This window comes from Salvelinus sp. IW2-2015, unplaced genomic scaffold, assembly GCF_002910315.2.
Source record: "Salvelinus sp. IW2-2015 unplaced genomic scaffold, ASM291031v2 Un_scaffold3762, whole genome shotgun sequence".
Lineage (NCBI taxonomy): Eukaryota > Metazoa > Chordata > Actinopteri > Salmoniformes > Salmonidae > Salvelinus > Salvelinus sp. IW2-2015.
In genome coordinates this window covers 115,962-143,529 of record NW_019945036.1, presented here as the reverse complement: position 1 = coordinate 143,529, position 27,568 = coordinate 115,962, and the positions used below count along the sequence as shown (strand labels likewise).

At 44.5% G+C, this 27,568-nt stretch overlaps 1 protein-coding gene, 1 long non-coding RNA gene and 1 pseudogene across 3 annotated transcripts; 1 reads left to right on the top strand and 2 right to left on the bottom strand.

Moving 5' to 3' along the window:
* Positions 1 to 1,510: 1,510 nt before the first annotated feature.
* LOC139026030 (uncharacterized) lies at positions 1,511 to 11,397 on the bottom strand. Its single transcript, XM_070441324.1, has 5 exons — positions 11,218 to 11,397; positions 11,006 to 11,106; positions 6,840 to 6,968; positions 6,449 to 6,600; positions 1,511 to 1,851 (listed from the first exon to the last, which is right to left on the bottom strand). Exons 1-5 carry the CDS (start codon positions 11,278 to 11,280, stop codon positions 1,703 to 1,705), a joined length of 594 nt encoding a protein of 197 aa, XP_070297425.1. The 5' UTR covers positions 11,281 to 11,397; the 3' UTR covers positions 1,511 to 1,702.
* Positions 11,398 to 14,640: 3,243 nt separating this feature from the next.
* Positions 14,641 to 16,436, bottom strand: LOC139026034 (uncharacterized). 2 transcript variants are annotated; one of them, XR_011477743.1, is made up of 6 exons: positions 16,382 to 16,436; positions 16,089 to 16,301; positions 15,846 to 16,019; positions 15,732 to 15,767; positions 15,091 to 15,632; positions 14,641 to 14,811 (listed from the first exon to the last, which is right to left on the bottom strand). It is a non-coding gene; the product is annotated as an uncharacterized lncRNA (long non-coding RNA). The 2 variants fall into 2 exon arrangements; XR_011477742.1 differs by lacking the exon at positions 14,641 to 14,811 and adding an exon at positions 14,940 to 15,021 and having other exon boundaries at positions 16,382 to 16,434.
* A 2,281-nt stretch (positions 16,437 to 18,717) lies between these two features.
* LOC112076457 (hatching enzyme 1.2-like) overlaps positions 18,718 to 27,568 on the top strand; it is a 10,730-nt pseudogene continuing 1,879 nt past the window's right edge.

Sequence of the window (27,568 nt, the reverse complement as noted above, 5' to 3'; positions counted from 1 at the left end):
CCAATCCCAAGTACTTCTATGCCACTGCCACCACAATCTCTATTTTCTGTGACTTCTGATCCATTTCTGCAGTACAATTGACAGCCATGTCTATAAAAGCTATAAAAGCCCACATTACTGAAGCACATATTCTTCCCAGCACTCTTTATTGGTGTCTGCCTACACACAGGAATCCTCTCAGGACCCCTCACCCTCTACCACTCTCTATTTGTCTCTGCCTACACACAGGAATCCTCTCAGGACCCCTCACCCTCTACCACTCTCTATTTGTCTCTGCCTACACACAGGAATCCTCTCAGGACCCCTCACCCTCTACCACTCTCTATTKGTCTCTGCCTACACACAGGAATCATCTCAGGATCCCTCACCCTGTACCCATCTTCCTCTACCTCTCTTCACTGCTTCAGCACCTTCTGTAATCATGGCAACCTCAACCCGTCCTTCACCGGACACCTCCGATCTCAAGCCCCATGTGTACCCCTACACACAACCTTCTCCACCGATACTACACATTCCTTTGTCACATACCCTCCTACACACTTCCCACATTTAGGCATCTCCCTCCAACATGCCCATAAACTTGACACTGTAGTATTTTTGGGAACAAAATCTCTCCCAGGATAACTGACACTTCCTACCTTGACCTTATCTGGCAAAGACTGTCTGTCATGCTTAGTTTTGATGCAATGTCTTCTCTGTTTCCCCCCCACGCTCTCCAATGGATCTACGTCTCACCAAACGGTGGGTGTCAGACACCGGGATGCTTCCATTTCAACTGCTCCTCCTCAACACTTAATGGCACCGGTTATTAGTCCTTTCAACGGCGTAATCCGGAGCGCACGCTCCCTCTGGGCGGAGGAAATATCATCAGGAGTCCACGCTAAGAAACCGTCACCAACTCAACAGTCCCCAACTTGACACCACATAATGATCAGCCAAAATTCAAGGATCCATTCTCTCTAGAAATCTCACTCCCACTGGGCCAGAATCGTCCCCATCATCCTCGGGGCGAGGCCCGAACTCAGCGGCCCTCACCGCAGGTCCTTCATCCTCCCTCTCAGCAGGTTCTTTCTCTGAACTACTAGAGAACGTATCCCTCTTCTTTTTGCACTTGCCACCAACCTTCCTCACCATCTTCTCCTTCACCAGATCCTCCAGAAGGCTTGTGCATTCCCCGACTCCATCTTGTCTGCCATCTTACCGTGTGTCTCAGCTCCAGTCCCCGCCGTGCATTTACTACCATTGACTCCTTGAAGGAGATTGTCTTGAGTTTACCCAGAATGCACCGCGTGGCCCATTGGCAACGTAAACAGTGGGTGTTTATATGAATCTAATGTTAATACATATCTCTGGCAACACCATCCCAAATACGGAAGCTGAGAAGATGAGTCACAACAGAAAAGTTTTGTATTTCCTTTTCCCCTAGATAAATGGGAAAACCATTTCATGGCAGTTTTAAAGTACATATATTAAAAGTCAACATACATTGATTCATTACTTTAATTTATTGAACAGAAAAATATATTTAACAGTTGCTCAGAGATAATACTAAAACTGCTTCTCAATTTATAATCCCAACCCATCAAAACTACTAACACAAATTTTTCTAAATGTCTATCACAAAAATCTGGTTTTAAAGTGTCTAGATTTCACCAATCATAATGTAAACAATTCTACCTACTAACAGCATCTAAACAGTTCGTCACTTCGGTCTTCTGTGTCTTGTTGGCTTGTTGTCTGCTGTTTGGCCTTGTGGTTGTAGACCTCTCCGTGGGCCTGGCTTGGTAGATTCCTCCAGCTTTTCCAACTTCACCCAACCAGAGGCCTGACTCACTTGTAGTGATTGATTTTCTGTTGAAAGAAACAGACATTGTCAGTCTCTTGCTCACGGTCACGGATTCCCCTGCCTGCGACGGACACGGATTCCCCTGCCTGCTACGGACACGGATTCCCCATAGCCTGCGCACTGGGACCACGGATCCCCTGCCTGCGACTGACCACGGCATCTTCCCCTGCCTGCGACTGACACGGATTTCACCGCTGCCTGCGCACTGACACGGATTCCCTGCCTGCGTGACACGGATTCCCCTGCCTGCGAGACACGGATTCCCCTGCCTGCGACTGACACGGATTCCCCTGCCTGCGACTGCACACGGATTCCCCTGCCTGCGACTGACACGGATTCCCCTGCCTGCGACTGACACGGATTCCCCTGCCTGCGACTGACACGGATTCCCCTGCCTGCGATGACACGGATTCCCCTGCCTGCGAGACTGAACACGGAATTCCCCTGCCTGCGACCTCACGGAATTCCCCTGCCTGCGACTGTCACCATTCCCCTGGCCTGCGCCTGTCACCGATTCCTCCTGCCTGGCGACTGTCACACGATTCCCCTGCCTGCGACTGTCACCGATTCCCCTGCCTGCGACTGTCAGCCCGATTCCCCTGCCTGCGACTGTCAACCGATTCCCCTGCCTGCGACTGCAGACCGTATCCCCTGCCTGCGACTGTCACCGATTCCCCTGCCTGCGACTGTCACCGATTCCCCTGCCTGCGACTGTCACCGATTCCCCTGCCTGCGACTGTCACCGATTCCCCTGCCTGTGACTGACATTACCGGGGGCAAACTACCTGCCCTCCAGGACACCAGGGCTCTCCACCGGGGGAGATGAGCTTGGAGGGTCCTATGGTGAAGGCTGAGCTATAGTCAATGAACAGCATTCTGTTGTAGGTACAGTGCATTCAGAAAGTATTCAGACCCCTTGACCTTTTCCACATTTTGTTACATTACAGCCTTATTCTAAAATTGATTCAAATTGGCACACCTGTATTTGGGGAGTTCCTCCCATTCTTCTCTGCAGATCCTCTCAAGCTCTGTCAGGTTGGATGGGGAGCGTTGCTACACAGCTATTTTCAGGTCTCTCCAGAGATGCTCGATTGGGTTCAAGTCCGTGCTCTGACTGAGCCACTCAAGGACATTCAGAGACTTCTCCCGAAGCCACTCCTGTGTTGTCTTGGCTGTGTGCTTAGGGTTTTGTCCTGTTGGAAGGTGAACCTTCGCCGCAGTCTGAGGTCCTGAGCGCTCAGGAGCAGGTTTTCATCAAGGATCTCTATGTACTTTGCTCCGTTCATCTTTTCCCCTCGATCCTGACTAGTCTCCCAGTACCTGCCGATGAAAAACATCCCCACAGCATGATGCTGCCACCACCATGCTTCACCGTAGGGATGGTGCCAGGTTTCCTCCAGATGTTACGCTTGGCATTCAGGCCAAAAGAGTTCAAAATCGGTTTCATCAGACCACAGAATCTTGTTTCTCATGGTCTGAAAGTCTTCATGTGCCTTTTACTGAGGAGTAGCTTCCGTCTGGCCACTCTACCATAAAGGCCTGATTGGTGGAGTGCTGCAGAGATGGTTGTCCTTATGGAAGGTTCTCCCATCTCCACAGAGGAACTCTGGAGCGCTGTCAGAGTAACCACCAGGTTCTTGGTCACCTCACCGATTGCTCAGTTTGGCCAGGAAGAGTGGTTCCAAACTTTCTTACATTTAAGAAGGATGGAGGCCACTGTGTCCTTGTGGAGTTTCAATGCTGCAGAAATGTTTTGGTACCCTTCCCCAGATCTGTACCGACACAATCCTGTCTCAGAGCTCTACAGACAATTCCTTCGACCTCATGGCTTGGTTTTTGCTCTGACAYGCWCTGTCAACTGTGGGACCTTATATAGACATGTGTGTKCCTTTCWAAATAATGTCCAATCAATTGAATTTACCACAGGTGGACTCCAATCAAGTTGTAGAAACATCTCAAGGAKGATCAATGGAAACAGGATGCACCTGAGCTCAATTTCGAGTCTGAGAGCAAAGGGTCTGAATACTTATGTAAATAAGGTTTATTTATTTTTTTGTAATACATTTTCAAAAATGTATAAAAAAAACTGTTTTTGCTTTGTCATTATGGGGTATTGTCTGTAGATTGMTGAGGAAAAACAGTAATTCAATCAATTTTATAATAAGGCTGTAATGTAACAAAATGTGGAAAAAGTCAAGGGGTCTGAATACTTTCCAAAAGCACTGTATTCCTCTTGCCCAGATGAGATGGGGCAGTGCGATTGCACCATCTGTGTATCCATTGGGGTGGTAAGCAAACTGAAGTGGGTCTAGGGTGTNCTGTATTCCTCTTGCCCAGATGAGATGGGGCAGTGCGATTGCACCATCTGTGTATCCATTGGGGTGGTAAGCAAACTGAAGTGGGTCTAGGGTGTGGTAGGGTGTGGTAGGGTAGAGGTGATGATCCTTGATCCTTGACTAGCCTCTCAAAGCACTTCATGGTGACAGAAGTGAATACTACGAGGTGATAGCCATTTAGTTCAGTTACCTTTGCTTTCTTGGGTACAGGAACAATGGTGGCACTCTTGAAGCAAGTGGGGACAGCAGACTGGGATGGGGAGAGATTCAATATGTCCATAAACACTCCAGCCAGCTAGTCTGCGCATGCTCTTAGGACGCGGTTAAGGATGACGTCGGGGCTGGCAGCCTTGCGAGGGTCAACACGTCTTCCACGTCTTACTCACGTCGGCCACATAGAAAGAGAGCCCACAGTCCTTGGGAGCGGGCAGCGTTGGTGGCACTGTGTTATCCTCAAAGCGTGCGAGGAAGGTGTTTAGCTTGTCTGGGAGCATCGGTGTCAGCGACGTGGCCGGTTTTCCCTTTGTAATCCGTGATTGTCTGTAGACCCTGCTACATACGTCTTGTATCTGAGCCGTTGAATTGCAGCTCCACTTTGGCTCTGTACTGATGTTTTGCCTGTTTGATTGCCTTACGGAGGGAATAACTACCATCTATCTGGTTCAGGTAGGTTTTAATAGTCACCGTGGGAACAACATCCCCTACACACTTCCTGATGAAAATCAGTCACCGTGTCCGGGAATATGTCAATGTTATTCTCAGAGGCAACCCGGAACATTGCAAAACAATCTTGAAGCATTGATTCCGATTGGTCAGACCAGCGTTTAATAGACCTTAAAACAGGAAGTACCCGTACTGAGTTTCTGCCTATAGGAAGGGAGGAGCAAAATGGAGTCGATCTGATTTGCCGAAGGGAGGGCGGGGGAGGGCCTTGTAGGCATTTCAAAAAGGCGAGAAGCAGTGGTCTAGAGTTTTTCCTAAGTGAGTACTACAGTCAAAGTGTGGATAGAACTTCGGTAGCGGTTTCCTCAAATTTGCTTTGTTAAAAACACCAGCTACAATAAATGCAGCCTCAGGATAAACGGTTTCCAGTTCGCATAAAGTGTAGTTCCTTAAGGGCCGTCGTGGTATCGGCTTGAGGGAGAATATACACGGCTGTGAATATAACCGAAGAGAATATGGTCAAGCATTTGATTGTGAGCTATTCCAGGTTGGGTGAACAAAAGGATTTGAGTTCCTGTACGTTATCACAATCACACAAAGAGTGGTTAATCATTAAACATACATCTCCACTTTTCTTTTTCCCAGAGAGTTCTTTCTTCCTGTCTACGTGATGAACTGAGAACCCAGCTGGCTGTATGGATAGGGACAGTATATCTGGAGAGAGCCATGATTCTGTGAAACAGAGTATGTTACAGTTCCTGATGTCTCTCTGAACTAATAATGTAAGAAATAACACAATACTGCAAAGTTGCTTAGGAGCTAGACGCAGAGCTGCCATGTCTTAGGAGCTACAAGCAGAACTGCCATGTCTGTCATGTATTAGGAGCTACAAGCAGAACTGCCATGTCTGTCGGCACCATCTTACAACATCACTCTCTACATGCGTGTTGGGGTGTGTGGACATCTTCATAGAGCCTCCTCAGAATGAGTTGGTGTTACTATCGTAACGTGTGTTTACTCTTCATGATTTCAATCTGTCTATGAGTTTGTTCATAGTAGTTTTGCCATGTGTTATACAGTCACAATCTCCTTTTACAATCCATATTATTGTTCTTGTGATAACGTATTTAAATTACCCATTNTTGTTCATAGTAGTTTTGCCATGTGTTATACAGTCACAATCTCCTTTTACAATCCATATTATTGTTCTTGTGATAACGTATTTAAATTACCCATTCATTGTCATGCTGTTTATTATATTCATTCATATCTCTTTGTACAGAACCACATCCATCTCCTCGATGTCGATTAAGGCAGCCCCCCACACCTCTCTGATTGAGGGGTTGGGTTAAATGAGGAAGACACATTTCAGTTGAAGGCATTCAGTTGTACAACTGACTAGGTATCCCCCCTTTCCCTCTCTCTCTCTCTTTCACCACACACCCTTCCCTTCCCTCTGGAAATAAAGTTCTCTATTGGGTAACTGAGGCTGCCTTATTCCTGTGTCAGTGAGTCACAGACCAGCTGTTCTCGTTCTCACTAATTCATTACATTTCCATCATACAGTATAGTTGTGCAATACATCCAGCCACTGTTACTGTACCTTCCAGGCAGCGAGACTGGGTCTCTGCTAGAGACTTCCTTATCGCCAGACACTGGAGGTTCAAACTCTTCTCCTTCTCTGCTAGAGACTCCAACACCTTGTCAATTTTATCCACATCCTTCCGTTTCTTCTTTGATCCTTTACCCTGTGACCTTAAGACAAAATATTATGTTTTTATTGACAATTTTTTTTTAACTTAACTTGTTATAAAGAAACTAACCCTCCATTTTCCCCTGACAGTCACACACCTTCATCAGACAGTGAACACCTTCCCAAAACAACCTCAATCACAGAGTACAAAAGAGGCGTCTTATCTCAACGATCTTTCCTGGTAAAATAATAAATATATCTATTAGGCTTATATCCATCCTTTATAATATCAATAGATGACCTATTAATCCAGTCCAGTTGCTGGACCAGCTCAGCCCTCCTCAGCCTCGATGTCTCCAGCTCCAACAGGACCTCACCCACTCCGCCTGTCTGCGTCGCCATCACCATCCTCCGGTTCAGGTCTTCAGTGCTACACATTGGGAACCATAATAGGGATGGTCATGGGYGTGAGTAATTGAGTACAATGTCAAAGCTTGATCTTTAACCAGAGATTAAAAAAAAAAAAAAAATTACTGTAAAACTATTAGATGTAATGTGCTTTGTGACTGCCTGAAAAACCTTCAGGCAGTCACAAAGACTGCCTGAAAAAGAGAAGATACATTTTGACCAGATTATCATTATAATTTTTTATTGTCTTGAAGCGTTCATTTGCTTTTAGACTCCAGTATTCCATATGTACAATTCACTCAATTGCATTCGGACAAACACTCCCTACAAACACAAGTGCGTCGTGACAAAATCCCGTTTGGCCTACAGAAATAAATTCCTATAAAAAATGTATCCAACTGATTAGGGATTATTAACATGCGGGATCCCTGGGAACACTTCACATTTCCAGAAGAAATGTACCGAGGTAAAGACAGATTCAGGTTGGATATTGACCTGTAGTTTCTCACGTCCACCAACAGCAGTTAGGGACCGTCAACATACTGTAGTGACAAATCAAATGTTTCAAATTTCAATAGCTCTTTAACCATTACTCCTAAAACTTTCAGAACTGGTTGTGGCTAACCCGGTGACACACATTGCACACYCTTTAGTTTGTCCATTTGCATCTCACACGATTGTACATACATTTTCAAACTTTATAATTTCAATAGCTCCTTGGTAATATGACCTACTGACCTCAAACTACTTTCAGAATGTCCACGGACTGGCGGAGACGGGCGACGCGAGGCATGCAGTGTGGTAACGTGACCGATCCCGGAGAAGCTGGCAGGATTCCCGGGGAGAGTTATTTTCCACCTCCCTCCTCTCGCCACCGTTGGAAGTTTGTTGTGCGGCCCATCTCACAAGGGGCTGGGGGTTCTTCGGGGTGGTGTCCGTCGGCCGGAGGCGGACCGGATGGGGGGGGTTTGTCCGGCGGTGGCAACTCTGGACATGCAGATCTCCCCAGCTACGGCGCTCGCCGGCCCCACACATTGTAGGTGGGGAGGTCTCCTCTACGCTCACTAGACTTGAGACGGACACTAAACAGTGATAGGGCATTGCATGGATCTGGCTCATGCCCTACTAAGTGGGGAGAGGTATTTCCAGCTTGTCTGGGGAGGGAGGCCTACATCTGATGTGGGTAGTACCATCCACGCCCATTGATTTGCTGTGGAACCATAACACGGATGGAAGAACGTTCCCACTGGGCATCACTGAATGTCAACTTGATGAAATTCAAAAAGGTACGCACATGTCGCAGTCGCACTCAAATCACCCCCCCCTCACGTCACAGTGAGGAATATCGATGAAGCCCTGGTGAAGGTGGTTCCTATGGCTCTGTCCCGGAGGGCCACCTGGGCAAGTGATTGAAAGGGGATGATTATTTTCTGTTGCTTCTTCCGACAGCCGGTCGATGGTGCCACTAGATACTGCGACGGGTATTTGGTTCTCAAGCCTATAAGTATTGCGCTGGGTGTAAAAAACCTAGTTAAAGTCCGCTGAAGGTTAGTAACGGCAACTGATGTCCAGTTTGTAAGATAGAAAAGCTTCTGATGATACCACCGGGCGCGACTCAAATGGATGTCAATTTGATGCTACCCTTCACCGTAGCATGCTACCCTTCACCGTAGCATGCTACCCTTCACCGTAGCATGCTACCCTTCACCGTAGCATGCTCTCGCGCGGGTGCGACCCGCTCCGGGGACAGTGGCAGGTGGTGAGTTGACTGGGTGATAGGAACACCTGCATTACCGTTTGACAGGTGTCCTAAGGCGAGCTCAGGGAGGGCAGAAAATCTCCCATGGAGCAGAAGGGTAAAAGCTCGCTTGATCTTGATTTCAGATGAATACAGACCGTGAAAGCGGGGCCTCACGATCCTTCTGACTTTTTGGGTTTTAAGCAGGTGTGTCAGAATAGTTACCAGAGCAATAATGGCTTGTGACGGCCAAGCGTTCATCAGCGACGTTGCTTTTGATCTTTCGATGGATTGTTCACCACTAATAGCTGGGTTACGAGTGGCCGCGGATCTTTAGTTGGCCCGGGATAGCCTGCTCTGTTTTTGCGACCGGATGAGTTGCCGCCCTCTCCTGGGTATGTTCGCACCTGCCTTACCTGCTTTTGGGTTCGTCGTAGCAGGCGGAACACTGGTCGCTAAATCTCGAGATTATGATTCTGGGTAGGGGTTTGTCGCAGTATCAGTAGTCAGCTCACTCGCTGCGATCTATTGAAAGTCAGCCCTCGATCCAAGCTTTTGTCGGGGACGAAGGAGTCTTCTCCACCATCCTTCTTTACTTACAGGTTACCAGGTGCCACGGAGAAGGGCCAGAGGACAGACGAAGTGTGAGAGAGCCGCTAGCCACCGCTAATACATGGATTTGACAGTCAAATTACCACTTAAATAGCATCCAACCGTTGTTTGATATCCTATGCCGCGTCGTGATTCGTTTAAGTTAACAGGAAAAGTGGTCTGTTTCCCTTTTCCACGACGGCAGCCTCCAGAAAACATCTGACAGTCCAAAATATAGACTTCTAGAAGTTCTCATCTAACCAACCACATAAGTTATTGAAAGTTTCCATGCGGCTAAAGTGACTAACATTGGCGCCAATTCGGACCAAAATGCAACACTTCAAAATGTAGCTAGCCGTCTTCTAAAATTGTCCTCTAACCAGTGACGTCCACATTATTCCAGATCTCCGTGTGGTTTTTTGAGCTGTGTTAGTTAACAGGACATGCAACCTCATCTCCCCCCTCTCACGCAATTGATTTCATCTTGATACGATATGAGTCATTTTGGTTTTGACGACCCCAAATCAAAAGCATCGGACTGTCTTCTGCTGATTGTTCTCTAGCCAGTGAGGACAAATTACTCTAGTTTCCTTTTTTTTTTGTGTTCATTTCGACAGGCATACAACCTGATTTCCCCAATAATCGGTATCAGTGATTTATTGGCACTTGTCAAAACAGGGTTTTTGGTGCAGGTGCAGTTTATAAGGTGCTCATTAAAAAAATACAAGGAATATCATTACTATTGTAGCACAGTACCAGTCAAATGTTTGGACACACCTACTCATTTAAGGGTTTATATTTTATTTTACTGTCAATGGATAATAATAGTGAAGATCAAAAACTATTAAAAAACACATATGGAATCATGTAGTAACCAAAATTGTTAAATCAAAATATATTTCATATTTGAGATTCTTCAAAAGTAGCCACCCTTTGCCTTGATGTCAGCTTTGCCCACTTTTGGCATTCTCTCAACCAGAATCCAAAAGTATACCTAGTATCAAATATCCTTTGACAAGCAAATCCACATTGGGCCAGTCTGAACATCTCAACTTTGGTTTGGTGTTGATAGCTTAGAGGAGATGGGCAGAGATTTCTTTACCATTCAAGTCTATGGGACTTTTTTTTGCCATTGAAATGCATTGTGAGCTCATTTAAATATTGTTTTTAKTTCAAAAAGTATAAATGCTATCAAAAATATTTTCTCAAGCAATCCAAGTTGTGGCAGCTGCACATTTGGAAATTGGTTTGGTGTTAATAGGTTTAATTGTTTATTAAGCTCTRGAGCGGGATAAATAAATCAAATAATAATAGAGTATGTAAGACATCTATAGTTGTGCATTGCGTTCAGCAAGCACACCGTATAATTTATTTCTTATAGAAAGTACTAGAACCAATGCGTTTCAGAGCCTGGCCTTTATCGGGGTAAGGTTTCCATCGAAAAAAACAAAGTTGGATGTTTTTGGCTAAACCAGTTGCAGAAATCAGATCAAATAACAGGAGGCCATGTTAAAATGTATAAAATCTTCGTTMTTTTTCCTACCTATAAAACGTACCCTCAACTCATAAAAGGTGAAGATGTGAATGGCGATGTTTTCGCTTTGAACAATAGGGCCTAAATCATTCTTTATTTTACTTACGGTCTTCAATTGAACCACCTTGGTTGGAAAGCGAGTAGAAGCATTCCCATTCACAGGTGAKAACTGGGCTAAACATTGTAGGCTACTTACCCTCTTTTGACGGTCTTATCCACAGCCTCTCTCTCTTCCTTAGTGATGTTCAGTTCCTCGTTGACATTACTGATGGCATCTTGAAGTTGTTCAACCAACCTCTAGAATATTTCGGGGGGAAAAAATGGTTCAGTTAACTCCGGTCTAATTGCTGTTGACGTTTGACAAGTTTGCTCAGAAGCAGCAGCTAGCACTGGAAGAATCTACTTTACCTCGAGTTGGTTTTCGCTCATGGAAGAAACGTCGGAGGGTGAAGTCAGGTCAGAGAAACTCATATTTCTCCTTGGGATGGTTTCTGTTTTGGAGCAGTCTTCAGTGTCGGGTCATGCTACAGGAACGTTAAATACACCTGGAACTCTCCCATTCTGCACATTCTTAAACTTACCTGTACGGGGCGCTAAAAGACCGCCCTTACTTGTATTTTGATTTGATTTATTTAACTAGGCAAGTTAACAACAAATTCGTATTTACAATTACGGCCTCATGCGGGGACGGGGCTGGGATTAAAACATAAATACAAAATATAGGACAAAACCCACATCACGACAAGAGGGACACCCCAACAATAAGACAACAACACAGCAGGGCAGCAACACATGACAACAACATGGTAGCAACACAACATGACAGCAGCACAAAACATGGGTCAAACATTATTGGGCACAGACAACAGCACAAAGGGCAAGAAGGTAGAGACAACAATACATCACACAAAGCAGCCACAACTGTCAGTCAGAGTGTCCATGATTGAGTCTTTAAATGAAGAGATTGAGATAAAACTGTCCAGTTTGAGTGTTTGTTGCAGCTCGTTCCAGTCGCCAGCTGCAGCGAACTGAAAAGAGGAGCGACCCAGGGACGTGTGTGCTTTGGGGACCTTTAACAGAATGTGACTGTCAGAACGGGTGTTGTAGGATGAGGGCTGCAGTAGATATCTCAGATAGGGGGGAGTGAGGCCTAAGAGGGTTTTATAAATAAGCATCAACCAGTGGGTCTTGCGATGGGTATACAGAGACTACCAGTTTACAGTGGATTGCAGTGATGTGTCCTATAAGGAGCATTGGTGGCAAATCCGATGGCCAAACGGTAAAGAACATCTAGCCACTCGAGAACGCCCTTACCTGCCGATCTATAAATTACGTCTTTGTAATCTAGCATGGGTAGGATGGTCATCTGAATCAGGGTTAGTTTGGCAGCTGGGGTGAAAGAGGAGCTATTACAATAGAGGATTTAACTTTAGCCTGCAGTTTACACACACTACTATTATTTATTACTATTTATTTGTACCGCTCAATTTATCTACTTGTTGACAGATCACATTTCCTAGTGCATATGTAACAGTATAGCTTCCGTCCCTCTCCTCGCCCTAACCTGGGCTCGAACCAGGGACCCTCTGCACACATCGACAACAGCCACCCTCGAAGCATCGTTACCCATCGCTCCACAATTCTGTAAGTGTGTCTACCACGATCCGTGCGTATATTGAACGTTAACTCACAAATAAAAGTATTTGTGAATATATTAAAATATTTTGTAAATAAAACCATAAACAATAAATATGTACAAATATTAAACAAATTCAAACAGTAATTCAAGTGTTCTACACCATCACACAGACATTTTATTTATTTTGTTAGCATCAAACAAAACAAATGATGAATTGTATTTCAAAAGAACAGAATATCATATTTTAAATTGTATAAATTATACTAGTCTGCTCAAATAGCCTATAGCTATACATGTTGCTGACATGTAGAATGCATTCATAGCAGGGGCCCACTGTTGCACAAAAAACTAGGATAAAGGGATTGCCAGGAATATTTGGTGATCCTGGCTCAATTGATCCGGAATCCGGGTTCACTAAAGATGGATAGGGGGCGACGGAGGGTATGGTTATGGTCGTATAAATTACCAAATGGAGATTTATTCTGCTGAGCATACCCTCTTCCAGACAGGGCTAATTCCAGGAATACTATTTAATCCATCCCCTAATGTCAGTACAGCGAGTCACTCCAAACAAATGGACAAACCATAGTATCAACCTGCGCTTGCCGTATACACTGTATGTCACAATATAACGTAGACCCACTGTTATAATTTAAAGAAGTGACTGATTGAATCCTGATACATATGTCTCGAAAGTGATTGAGTGTCTTTGGAAAGAGACAGCCAGAAATGAAATGAGTTCTATCTATCGATGCAGATATCGTGGAGGGGCACTGGTGGACTATGATGGATCACTGTCGGACGGCGAAAGAGTTATGTTGAAGTTGCATACATGGTGACAAGATGTCTCCGGGATGGTATCGCGGCAAGGATACTGTCATCATACAAAGGCTATATATAAGATAAAAATGGATTAGAAGTAGTAGGGGCACCAACCAGAGAGGCGAAAAACATGCAGCGTAAGCATAGATTACACTGATTTCGAGAGCTGAATTGCGAGATTAGAGTACTGGCAGAGTGGAGTGCCATCTGGCTCTGAGTTAGTCTAGAATAGAAAGAGTGCACGAGTAAGCAGTAGTGGTATAGGCAGTAGGATGAGGATCATCTGCACGCGTGCGAAGATCTGCGGGATTGGATAGATACGGAGCACGGGATTATCGCTTATCACAGTATGCGAAAATCTAGATTAACTTCAGTATGTGTTTCATAAACAAAGACCATGCTCGCAATGGGGTGGCTCAGTAATAGTATTTGAAGGTATCTATAGCTTGCTCATATTATAGTTATCAAAACTGTAAAAACACATATGTAGCTTTTCTGCAGAAAGAACCAGCCTCATAAATTTATGACTTTATCCTTTTTCTTCAGTGTGGCCTAGTACTCTGTCATATAAACAAATACACATTCCATATGAATATAAAACACAATGTGTAACATTATGTTCCTTTATTGAATAAGGACAAAACAAAGCAGGTAAACCATCAGCTCCTTTCGAAACTGAAGTCACAGTGACTCTACAAGATGGAAAGCACAGAACCAAGCATATTATACAAAATGATACATACACATTCAAAGGTCTGTATATAACACACCCTGCATGTCTGCACACTAAAATAAATGCAGGACAAATCCATACACATCAACTGAACAGACAAATGAATGGATGCAGTAGCCTCCCTGCAGCCTTGTATTACACCACAGTATAGCACAAACATCATAAGAGGCCAAATTCGTCAAAAAACGAACCCAAAAAAACCCAAATTCCTCTGCCACCGCAGGACATATTTAACCAAAATTGAAAGCACACATACTAACTAAAATAATTCAACACATATTGGTCCCTCAGCAGCCGACCACTGTCGTCATCAGGGAAGATTGCCGGATTGTCCCAGTCCATGGCTGGTGGCACTCTGGGGGCCCTCTCCTTCCTCAGGCAGGCCACATTGTGGAGGACAGCACAAGCAACAGTAATATCACATGCCCTAACAGGGCTGACCCTTAATTTGTGAAGGCAGTGAAAGCGTGCCTTCAGGAGCCAAAGGTCATTTCAACTCTGGCCCTGGTCCTGGCATGGGCATGGTTGTAGGCCTGCTGTGCTTCCTGGGGTGTGAAAGGTGTCAGGAAAAAGGTCTCCCAGCAACACACCAGAGAATTACCTGTCAACACAAAATCTCATCATTACTACCCTCATAAACACAGTGATATTCTTGACACAGCCATGATGGTTATAAATAGGGGTTGTGTGGCTTACCTTGTGATAGGCACTGATAGATTTCAGAGGCCCGAAAGATTCTGGAGTCATGGACTGAGCCAGGCCATTTTGCCAACACATTGCTGATCACACAGTCAGCATTGCAGACCATCTGAAATCATAAGATGAGGAATATTACACCAATTAATGCACATCACTGGCAATGCAGAGTGTTCGTCAATGGACAATATCAAAAATTATGTTCACCTGAAACATAATGCTGTGAAAGGATTTCCTATTCACAAAATCGGCCTCATGGCACCTGAGGGGGCTTTTATCCTTATGTGTGTGCAGTCCACTGCACCAATGACATTGGGGAAACCTGTCACACAAAGTAATGAGTATCCTACTATGTGTTAACAGTTGTCCTGTAATTTGTAGATCCTCTTACCTGCAATCCTATAGAACTCCTCTTTGATGTCACAGAGTCTTCTGTGGCCAGGGAAGGAGATGAAGACATCTGCTAATGCTTTGATAGCCAGACACACACTCCTTATTGTGCGGCAAATTGTGGCCTTGTTCAGCATCCCCCACTGAGTACAAGAAGGTCCACTAGCAAAAAAGCGCAAGGCCACACAAACCATTTGCTCCACACTCAGTGCATGGCTCCGTGCAGTGCGGTGCTTAATCCTGGGACCCAGTAGTCGCATAGATACCTGATGCCATCTGCAGAAAACCTGTATCTTTCATATAGATGGTCATCAGGGAAGGCCAGTGGGTCCAACCGGTCCCTGAAGACCCTTCTCGCCTGAAGGCTCTCCTCAGCACAAGTGCTTCTCATCCACCACATCTCGCACGAATGGGCATGCCATTGTCAGAGCAGAAAGGAACACACAATTTTGGGCCTTCTATAGGCTAGTGGCCACACCTGGTGCTGGGGGGGTGGGCAAAAGAGGGCGATGCCTTATAACGATGACTTGGTTGTACTGATTGCTGGGAAAAGAAAAAAAAAACCTTAGAAAGATGCCACGTCCTGTGTGCTCACAATAAGAGCTCATATGTCATGGCTCACTTGACTTTACGAGAATATACCTAATTTTTATTTTGAGCTGTGTCATCTTCTTGGAGCTGGGGAGGAAAGAAAAATAATGATTAATACATTTGTGTTACAGTTAGCATACAGTGTACATTGAAGGCATATCTCACCTCCCTCTCAAGTTTTTTTATTTCAAGGTCCAGTTTCCTAATTGTCCTCTTTTTTATTTCGGACTCCAGTGCAAGATTTTCCATCTTTTTCTTCTTGTACTGAATGTCTATGTCTGCCAGTTCTATTTGCCGCCGGAGGTGGTTGCCATACAACTTTCTGATAGCTTGTGAGCTCTGTGAACACAATACAATTAGCGCAGCTGGAATTTGGCAGGATGTGGGTGTCCTTTTATTAATACGCACTATGTTGCCAGGCTGGTTTTCCACTGTATAGCATCTGGGTCCTGTAAAAGAAATTAGATTTTTTGATTTTGATGAGGACTCCTCACCATTGTAGAGTAAATAGTACTTTCACAGTCTTAACATGATACCTCATGCCTTCTGGAATCCAGAGAGATGGTCTCCTCCTCATCATCGTCTCCATCGTGCTGTTGCTGCTGCACTGGGGCCTTCACCCTATCACATTTAATCGGATTCATATGAAGCTAGTAGACAAGACATGCAGGCCTACAGATTGCCTTTGATGGAGTACTCACTGGATCAGCATCGTCTGGTGCTTGTGCTGGTGGCTCTAACAGGAACACAGTGCTGCCAGACACTGCAGGCAATAGGTAAACCAAAGTCAGACAGCTCAAATTGATTCAATATGAATGTGGTTGTATCCCATGTAGAGATGGAAGGACATACCTTGAAGAAGCGGGTGGCATCTTGGGAGGAACCTATGCTCGTCTCTTTCCCCCAAGGGATCCCTCTAAGACGGGCCTGCCTTTATTTAGCTCCAAGGCCAGTCCTCTCTGGGGTAGGTCAGCCTTTGGTGACCCACCACCCGTGCCTTGTCTGTGGGTATTCTTTTCACTGCTAAAACAGTACAGACAAGTGTGAGCAGGCACCTTCTGGTACAATATATGCTTGTGCTTTGTTAAATATTAGTCAGGGCCATACCATTCTGCGAATGTTCTTGTATTTGATTTTGACCTGCGCCGATGTCCGTTTTGGCCGTTCATGTTTAATCTACACACACCACACACACACACACACACATTTAATGGAGTCACACTGCAAAAAATTACTTGTATTTTTGTCTTGTTTTCAGTAAAAATATCTAAAAATGTATCATAGCTTTATACAGTGGTGGAGTTACTTTACACAATTTCACTCATATCTGCAGTGCATTTCAATTAAAAATTTAACCGTTTCATAATACAGACATACTCTTTTTGAGAGATAATTGTTTTTGAATTAAATATTGAATTGTAATTGTGATGTTTCAGCGGAGCGGTGAGTGTGTAATTGTGCACTACTTACGCATTCAGGCGGGTCTGGAATACTTTGCCACGCTTTCTCTTTGCTTTATCACTGTGGCGGTGTTGCCTTTCTTCTTAATTATACTTTTACCTCTCGTATGCCTCCATGAGGATTTGTGCTTCCGACGAGAAGTATGCGGCTCTAGTTGCCATGGTAAATCAGTTAATCTGTGATCTGTGGCGGGGTCTATTTGAGTAAGCCGTGAGCGCGCCACCTATCCAGGATTGGTTTCACCTGGCTTAATGAATCGTGTCTGCTCATCCTGGCTTGGTCTTTGTGCAACCAATTAAGCCTGGACGCACATGTTTTGGCTTCATTGAGTGCTGAGTGCATTTATCCGGATGTCTTAATTCTACTTTTGTGCAACAGGCCCCAGGTAGCTAGGTCAGCAGGCACATGACTTTGAAAACGCGAGTAGTTAAAATGTTAATTTCATATGACCTCAAAATTTATGCTTCTGAGTTTTTAGTTAGTTATCAGTGATTCATCTCTCCTCGTTCATCGTTCAGATAACCGTGTGGGGTTGTCGGCTCGCGACAACCAGAGAGGCAGGATTTACAGTGCAGCAGGCGTCTCAAATGAAACCAAGTTATTTTTAGAGTTTAGCTGTTTTCTTTCATGGTGTGGTGAAGTGATTGAATAACATATGGACTTAATAGCATGTAGTGTTGAATAACATAATAGGATAGAATAATATATAGGTTTATATGTCTAGCCTATCCTGTCCTCTATCCCCAATAGTGGTCTACTAGTCTGTCTATCCACCAATAGTGGTCCTCTATGTTGTAAAGAAACCAACCTCTTAATGTTGTCGTAAATTCTATGTTGTAAAAGAACAAACCTCTATGTTGTAAATTCTATGTTGTAAGGAACAACAAACCTCTAATGTAAATTCTGTTGAGAAGTGATTCCTAAGGTGTTGTGAGGTAGAGGACCTATAACTCCTCCATGTTGTACATTCTATTGTTTCTTTTGTGGATGAAGAACACAACCAAAGAGTGTTTCCACTACAGCACCAATACAAACATCTAATTTCAGTTAATTATCACCTAATGCATATTATAAACCGGGTTTAAACCGGTATAAACCGGGTCGTTCGAGCCCTGGATGTTGATTGGGTGAAAGCTGTAGTACAGTATATGAGACGATATGCCTCGGGTATGACACAAAAGCAGACTTGTTTACTGCTCTAATGATGACAGTAACCTGTTTATAATAGCAATCATGTTTCTCTGGGATTTGTGGTATGTGGTCAATATACTACGGCTAAGGGCTGTGTCCAGGCACTCCAGCCCTTAACCGTGGTATATTGGTCTTATACCACACCTCCTCTGGCCTTGTTGCTTCAATATAACACTCCAAAGCTGGAGTCATTATCGTTATGTCGACAGACATGACGCTACAGTGCTGAATGGTGTTGATGTTTACCAGGTGTTTCCCACCAAGCCCCAAACAGGAATACCCGTAATTATGTTAAACAACAGGTTGAAGGCTCTACAATTAGGTTGTTAAAACACTATAATGGGTACTTTTCTAAAGTCATCCCAAGAAGCTGCTGTATATAAGGCTGATGCCAGCAGTACTCAACATTTCCTGATTCTCATGATGGACTTGACTGTGACTTGCCTGCTGTCCATGTTGGTTTACATCTGTTGTACCTGGGCCATACCTGCTCAGGTAAATACTAGTGCAAGTTAAACCTGTTGTACACAAACTGTTTAATGTACAGTTTTTTTTATAAAAGGAAAATTATATTTCTCTGTATTTTGTAGAGTACCTCAGTGAGCTTCAAAAGGTTCCCCAAAAGTTATTCAGGTAAACAACACACATATTACTTAACATTTCATAGTACAAGAATACCACGATTAACACCTTTTATGTTTCAGATGATCACATTGTCCGCAGTGAGATGACAGCGATGGATCAGATCATAGAGGCCAATGAGTTCCAAGGTAAGAAAAACCTTCATCTTTTGCTCTAGGTCTCTAGGTCTACACTAGGCAAAAAAACAAGCGTGAATCAGAGCAGTTCTGTGACTCACGCCTGTCTCAGTGGACTACTCACGTGACCGGTGACGCAAAGCACTTCCCACGTTGTCTCCGTACTACTGTACTGTTTGTTGCTACTTGGCYACCTGCCAAACGTTTTACTCTTAATAACTATTTCAATCGAACTCTGTACTTAACAAGTTTACCAGAAGTGAGGAGGAAGTTGGAAAATCTAGAATCTTTCTAGAGCTTCTACTTTGGAGAAGCAATGGCGGAAAGCATTGTGCGATTTACATTTAGTGAGAATGAGGGGACGATGGGGAGTGAAAATGGCTGAAGTTGGAAATKAACAGCAGTTTATAGTTGGAGTGTAATTCACAAGCAAAGATGTTTTTTTGGGGGGGTGACCCGTTTGCGKTCTCGAATATGGTGAAGGACGAACTGGGAAAAGTGGAATCGGTTAGAGTGACTAGGAGAGGAATGATGGTGATTTTGTGTTTGTGTCAAAAGCATAAAAAGAGAATGCTCTGTGGCTTGACAAGATGGCGACGTATGATGTGGAAAGTTATGATTTTCAGATTAGGGCACCAGTTAAAGATGTCATCTCTGGCGTCTCGTTGGACATAGAGGCTGTGTGGTTTAGGGATAACATTCGGACAGTGGTAGACGCACGTCGATTGAATTGAATGATCGACGGAAAGAAGGAGCAAAGCCTATCATTTTTACCGTCTGATGAAATGGTTCTCCCAATGTATATAAAACTTGGATTATGTGAGATATGCAGTGAGACGATATGTACAGAAGCCGCTGCAGTGTTACAATTGTAAAAAGTTTGGACACCTGGCAAGTGTTTGTCGAAGGAATAAATATGTATTAGTTGAAGAGTCAGATGAAGGAGGTTGTTGTAATTGTGATGGGAATCACGTTCCCGGAGTGCCCTGTACGGATGAAGGAGGTTACAGTAGCTAGGATCAGGGCCATCCAGCAGGTCTCCTGTGTGGAGGCAGTGGAAATAGCTGGAGTAGAGATGGTAGTGGATGTGCCACAGTCTGCAGTGAATTCCATACAGGAGAAGGATCCCGACACACTAACAGCGAAGAAGGTGGACTTTGTGATAAATTGCACTAGTCAATCATTGTGAAGGTGGCAAATAGATTTCTGGATCTCCAGGACTTTACAGCAGAAATGTTACAGGGAGCATTGAATGAAGAGGTTCCCCCTCCCAGGTTCCTGAGCGAAGAGTACATTTTTTATTATAAGTGTTTCTTAAATTTAGGGTCAATTATTAAGAGAATATAGATAGGTTGTGACCGGCCTCACACTCCAGTACAGTAGGGGGCGGTGTATGCACCTGTTAGTTGGTTGTGGTCCACCAATTAAAAACTCAGAAGAAGAAGAGGAACAACATGTTTAGCAACATCTTAGTTTCACCCCGGACACTTTATTTGGACAAACATTTGCAGGACCGCCTCCGGCACAAAAATATAAAATAGTAACATTGTAGTTTCTGTGTCTGACCTCACTAATGCTCTTGTGGCTGAATGGAAGCAAGTCCCCGCAGCAATATTCCAACATCTAGTGGAAGGCCTTCCCAGGAAAGAGTGGAGGCTGTTATGGCAGCAATGTTCCAACATCTAGTGGAAAGCCTTCCCAGAAGAGTGGAGGCTGTTATAGCAGCAAAGGGGTGTCCAACTCCATATTAATGACTTCCCAGAAGAGTGGAGGCTGTTATAGCAGCAAAGGGGGACCAACTCCATATTAATGCCCATGATTTTGGAATGAGATGTTAAACGAGCAGGTGTCCACATACTTTTAGCCATGTACATTATCAGTAATACACCATAAAACACAACATCGACACAGACATTACAAGCAGCATATCATCAATGGAGTTTTAAAAAGGATCTGCAGATATGCACAAACGTTCTGTTTCGGCCCTGGGTAAAACTAATCTGTCTGCCATCGCACTGTGATGCTCCAGGTACTGTGGAGGAGGTGACTAGGGTTGGTTACATCACTGTGATGCTCCAGGTACTGTGGAGGAGGTGACTAGTGTGTGGTTACGATCACCTGGTGATGCTCCAGGTACTGTGGGGAGGGGACTAGTGTTGGTTACATCACTGTGATCTCAGGTACTGTGGAGGAGGTGACTAGTGTTGGTTACATCACTGTGATGCTCCAGGCAGGTACGTGGAGGAGGGCTAGTGTTGGTTAATCACTTGGGTCTGTGGAGGAGGTGACTAGTGTTGGTTCATCACTGTGGAGGAGGTGCTAGTGTTGGTTATATCACTGTGGATGGCCAGGGCTACTGTGGAGGAGGTGACGTAGTGTTGGTTATATCACTGTGGAGGAGGTGACTAGTGTTGGTTATATCACGGTGGAGGAGGATGACTAGTGTTGGTTTATGATCACTGTGGAGGAGGTGACATAGTGTTGGTTCATCACTGTGATGCTCCAGGTACTGTGGAGGAGTGGACTAGTGTTGGTTATATCACTGTGGAGGAGGTGTACTAGTGTTGGTTATATCACTGTGGAGGAGGTGACTAGTGTTGGTTATATCACTGTGGAGGAAGTGACTAGTGTTGGTTATCAATCACTGTGGAGGAGGTGACTAGTGTTGGTTATATACGTGGTGAGGAGGTGACTAGTGTTGGGTTTATGATCACTGTGGAGGAGGTGGACTAGTGTTGTTATATCTACTGTTGGAGGAGGTGACTAGTGTTGGTACATCACTGTGATCTCCAGGTACGTGGAGGAGGTGACTAGTGTTGGTATATATTCACTGTGGAGGAGGTGACTAGTGTTGGTTATATCACTGTGATGCTCCAGGTACTGTGGAGGAGGACTAGTGTTGGTTACATCACTGTGAGTCCAGGTACTGGGAGGGTGGACTAGTTGTTGGTTATCACTGAGTAGCTCCAGGTACTGTGAGGAGGTGACTGATGTTGGTTCATCACTGTTGATGCTCCAGTTCGGGGGTCGTGGGGAGTGTATCAGTGTTTGGTTATATCACTGTGATGCTCCAGGTACTGTGGAGGAGTGACTAGTGTTGGTTACATCACGTGGGAGAGACAGGTGACTAGTGGTGGTTATATCACTGTGATGCTCCAGGTACTGTGGAGGAGGTGACTATGTTGGTTACATCCACTGTGATGCTCAGGTACTGTGGAGGAAGTGACTAGTGGTGGTTACTATCACTGTGATGCTCCAGGTACTGTGGAGGAGGTGGCTAGTGTTGGTTACATCACTGTGATGCGCTCCACGGTACTGTGGGATGGAGCGGTCCCGCTACGTCGTCGTTTATCACTGTGATGCTCCAGGTACTGTGGAGGAGGTGGCTAGTGTTGGTTACATCACTGTGATGCTCCAGGTACTGTGGAGGAGGTGACTAGTGTTGGCCTCTATAGTTCTAATCTTTTTGAGGACCAGCATGGGCTCTAGTTTGTCCTGGTTGGTGCCGATAGTAGATCCAGTCTTCTTGATGATTTTGTTTAGCCTGTTTGCATCCTCCCATGTCTGAATATGCATTTTTCTCCAAAACTCARTGGTCCTGAGTCTGCACAGAACTGCCAGGACCTAGGATCAATGGAGACACTACAGTTTTTAATCCTGTACCTCTCGACAAATTCACAAAAAGAGTAATGGCCCACTGGACCCTATTCCAACTATTGAAAAAGCTGCTTCCTGTGCTTGACCCTCCTATGTTGAACATAATAAACAGCTCCCTATCCTCCAGATGTGTACCAAACTCACTAAACGTGGCAGTAAAAAAGCCTCTCTTGAAAAAGCCAAACCTTGACCCGGAAAATGTTAAAATATCCAATATCGAATTTCCCATTCTTCTCAAAATGTTTTGAAAAAGCTGTTGCTCAGCAACTCACTGCCTTCCTGAAGACAAATAATGTATACAAAACGCTCCAGTCTGATTTTAGACCCCATCAWAGCACTGAGACKGCACTTGTGAAGGTGGTAAATTACCTTTTAATGGTGCCAGACCGAGGCTCTGCATCTGTCCTCGTGCTCCTAGACCTTAGTGCTGCTTTTGATACCATCGATCACCGCATTCTTTTGGAGAGACTGGAAACCCAAATTGGTCTACACGGACAAGTTCTGGCCTGGTTTAGATCTTATCTGTCGGAAAGATATCAGTTCGTCCTGGTGGATGGTTTGTCCTCTGACGAATCAATGATACGTTTCGGTGTTCCGCAAGGTTCCGTTTTAGGACCACTATTGTTTTCACTATATATTTTACCTCTTGGGGATGTCATTCGGAAACATAATGCCAATTTTCACTGCTATGCGGAYGACACACAGCTGTACATTTCAATGAAACATGTTGAAGTCCAAAAATGGTCAAACCTGGAAGCCTGTGTTTCAGACATAAGGACAAAACAGAGATGCTTGTTCTAGGTCCCAAGAAACAAAGAGATCTTCTGTTGGATCTGACAATTAATCTTGATGGTTGTACAGTCGTCTCAAATAAAACTGTGAAAGACCTCGGCGTTACTCTGGACCCTGATCTCTCTTTTGACRAACATATCAAGACCGTTTCAAGGACAGCTTGAATCCATGCTTTTGTCACTTCTAGATTAGACTACTGCAATGCTCTACTTTCCGGCTACCTGGATAAAGCACTAAATAAACTCCAGTTAGTGCTAAATACGGCTGCTAGAATCCTGACTAGAACCAAAAGATTTGATCATATTACTCCAGTGCTAGCCTCTCTACACTGGCTTCCTGCTAACCTACAAAGCATTACATGGGCTTGCTTCTACCTGTCTTTCCGATTTGGTCCTGCCGTACATACCTACACGTACGCTACGGTCACAAGACGCAGGCCTCCTAATTGTCCCTAGAATTTCTAAGGAAACAGCTGGAGGCAGGGCTTTCTCCTATAGAGCTCCATTTTTATGGAATGATCTGCCTACCCACTGTGAGAGATGCAGACTTGGTTCAACCTTTAAGTCTTTACTGAAGACTCATCTCTTCAGTAGGTCATATGATTGAGTGTCGTCTGGCCAGGAGTGTGAAGGTGAACGGAAAGGCTCTGCAACGAACCACCCTTGCTGTCTCTGCCTGGCCGGTTCCCCTCTCGTCCACCAATCAATGGGATTCTCTGCTCATAACCATATTACAGGGGCTGAGTCACTGGCTTTACTGGTGCTCTTCCATGCCGTCCCTAGGAGGGGTGCGTCACGGTCGTGCAATCTTTTTTCGCAATACTCTATTTAAGTTCACGTTATCTCTTGTCCAGTTTTGCGTCCCCTCAGGCTTGTCGCGGTGGAGGAGATCTTTGCTGGCTATACTACAGCATGTCTCATGGTAGTAAATTGGTGGTCTGTTGATATCCATCTAGTGGTGTGGGGGCTGTGGCTTGGCAAAGTAGGTGGGTATATCCTGCCTGCGTTGCGCGCGGCCACAGTGTCCCCTGAACTCCCCTGGTCTCAGCCTCCAGTATCTCTGCTGCAATAGTCTATGTGCCGGGGGCTGGGGTCAGTCTGTCCTATCTGGGTAATTCCCCCTGTCTTACAGTTCATTCAAAAGTATTCAGACCCCTTGACTTTTTCCACATTTTGTTACGTTGCAGCTCTTATTCTAAAATGGATTTTAAAAAATGGATAAAACACCTGTATGGATGGCCTCTATTCACCCTCGTTGTCTCTGCCATCTTTAGCGCCCAGGTTCCAGACGGCACTAGTTTCAGGGATGGAGATATCGCCGTGACTACCGGGAGGCGCTCCAAGGTCTGTTTTCGCACGCAGCTGTCTGTGGTCCAAGTCAGTGGACGGACTGTCTATGTTGCATACAGGCTCTCATTGGACTACAGTAAGTTACCTGCAGGCTACACAGCAGGGGTTTCAGATACTGTTTAACTTGCGGTCAAAATGTTTCGGTAGCCTTCCACAAGCTTTTTGTCCCATTTGTCCCACCCAACGTATTGTGGGAAGCTAGTGGAAGGCTACCCAAAAGTTTGACCAAGGTAAACAATTTAAAGGCAATGCTACCAAATACTAATTGAGTGTATGTAAACTCTGACCCACTGAATGTTGATGAAAGAAATAAAAGCTGAAATAAATCATTCTCTACTATTATTCTGACATTTCACATTCTTAAAATAAAGTGGTGATCCTAACTGACCTAAGACTGGGAATTTTACTATGATTAAATGTCAGGAATTGTGAAAAACTGAGTTTAAATGTATTTGGCTAAAGTGTATGTAAACTTCCGACTTCAACTGTATATATACTATATGGGCTGGTGGAAAACATCACACAATAGTAATATTTTATTGACTGATTGAAGTTMTTTTCCTTTTCCAGTCTTCTTCTTAAATGTGTTTCTCTCATCCCTCCACAGGTGACTTGGATCAGAGGATAATTAAGTCAGGTATGGAGGACATGGAGAGAGGTACCTGTGTGCGTTTTGTTCCGTGGACACATCAGAGGGACTACCTGGATATCCAGCCTAAGTCGGGGTGAGAGAGAACCACTTTGTACTGATGAGATAGTGTGACTCCATGGATGTGTCCCAAATGATACCTTATTCCCTGTGTAGTGCACTACTTTAGACCAGGGCCCATAGCCCCTACCTCTGTAGGGGAAACAAGACACAGTGTAACACTATGTAGAGGAAACATGATGCAGTGTAACACTATGTAGAGGAAACATGAGTGTAACACTATGTAGAGGAAACATGATGCAGTGTAACACCTATGTAGAGGAAACGTGATGCAGTGTAACACTATATGTAGAGGAAACATGATGCAGTGTAACACTATGTAGAGGAAACATGATGCAGTGTACACTATGTAGAGGAAACGTGATGCAGTGTAACACTATGTAGAGAAACATGATGCAGTGTAACACTATGTAGAGGAAACATGATGAAGTGTAACACTATGTAGAGAAACATGACGCAGTGTAACACTATGTAGAGGAAACGTGATGCAGTGTAACACTATGTAGAGGAAACATGATGCAGTGTAACACTATGTAGAGGAAACGTGATGCAGTGTAACACTTGTAGAGGAAACGTGATGCAGTGTAACACTATGTAGAGGAAACGTGATGCAGTGTAACACTATGTAGAGGAAACATGATGCAGTGTAACACTATGTAGAGGAAACGTGATGCAGTGTAACACTATGTAGAGAAAATGATGCAGTGTAACACTATGTAGAGGAAACGTGATGCAGTGTAACACTATGTAGAGGAAACATGATGCAGTGTAACACTATGTAGAGGAAACATGATGCAGTGTAACACTATGTAGAGGAAACATGATGCAGTGTAACACTTGTAGAGGAAACATGATGCAGTGTAACACTATGTAGAGGAAACGTGATGCAGTGTAACACTATGTAGAGGATAAGGTGTCATTTCGGTCGGTCCTTGTCTCCCTTTTCGATAAGGAACTGTGTGTACTTCTGTTGTTGTTGTTGTTTAGGTGTTGGTCGTACCTCGGGCAGCGTGGTGGCCGACAGACTTTATCTCTACAGTCTCCTGACTGTATGTTGTCTGGAGTGGCCTCCCATGAACTCATGCACGCCCTGGGCTTCGTGCACGAACATTCCCGCATCGACCGCGACAACTATGTCACTGTCCTGTGGGAGAACATTTGGAAGGGTGAGACAGACAGGCGGTTGACACTATGGGGTTTGTGGTCATTTTAATGTCCGTTCAGTATATATTCAACCAACTGATTTGTGTTGTCCATCAACAGATCGCGTACGGAACTTTGAGAAGTTCAAAACCAACTCTCTGGACGTTCCCTATGACTACGACTCCATCATGCACTTTGGAATGTATGTAGCTAGGACACACACACACCACACACCACACACACACACACACACACACACACCACACCACACACATACACACACACACACACATACACACACACACACACACACTATTATCAGATGGAATTATATGTGAAGAAAGTCTTACGATGGCGTTTGTGTAAATGCAGGTATTCCTATTCAGAAGATGGAGATCCTACCATCAAACCTAAGAGGACGAACCAGAAACCTCATCTGGGGCAGAGGACCGGTCTCAGTCAACTGGACAAAATTAAGATTAACATTCTCTACAAATGTGGTTGGTAGCTAACAATATTTCCTTCACATTTCTGAGGCAAAGTAATTTTTTTAAATGAGGTATTATTTTGTTATTAATTTCCTCCCATTTTGTATTTTGTTTTTGAAAGGTTGTCAATATAGAACAAAGTATGATCATGTCCACTCTCTCTCTCTCTCTCTCGCTCTCTCTCTGTGTTCCTCGCTCTCTCTCTCTCTCTCTCCTCTCTCTCCCTCTCTCTCTCTCTCTCTCTCTCTCTCTCTCTCTCTCTCTCTCTCTCTCTCTCTCTCTCTCTCTCTCTCTCTTCGCTCTGTCTCTCTCTTCTCCTCCTCTTCTTTTTGACAGAAAA

Coding starts and splice junctions, on each gene's coding strand:
- LOC139026030 (XM_070441324.1), bottom strand. CDS start 11,280: ATGAGTTTCTCTGACCTGACTTCACCCTCCGACGTTTCTTCCATGAGC. Junction 11,107..11,217: donor TGAGCGAAAACCAACTCGAG/GTAAAGTAGATT, acceptor GAAATATTCTAG/AGGTTGGTTGAACAACTTCA. Junction 6,601..6,839: donor CAACTGGACTGGATTAATAG/GTCATCTATTGA, acceptor TTTTGTCTTAAG/GTCACAGGGTAAAGGATCAA.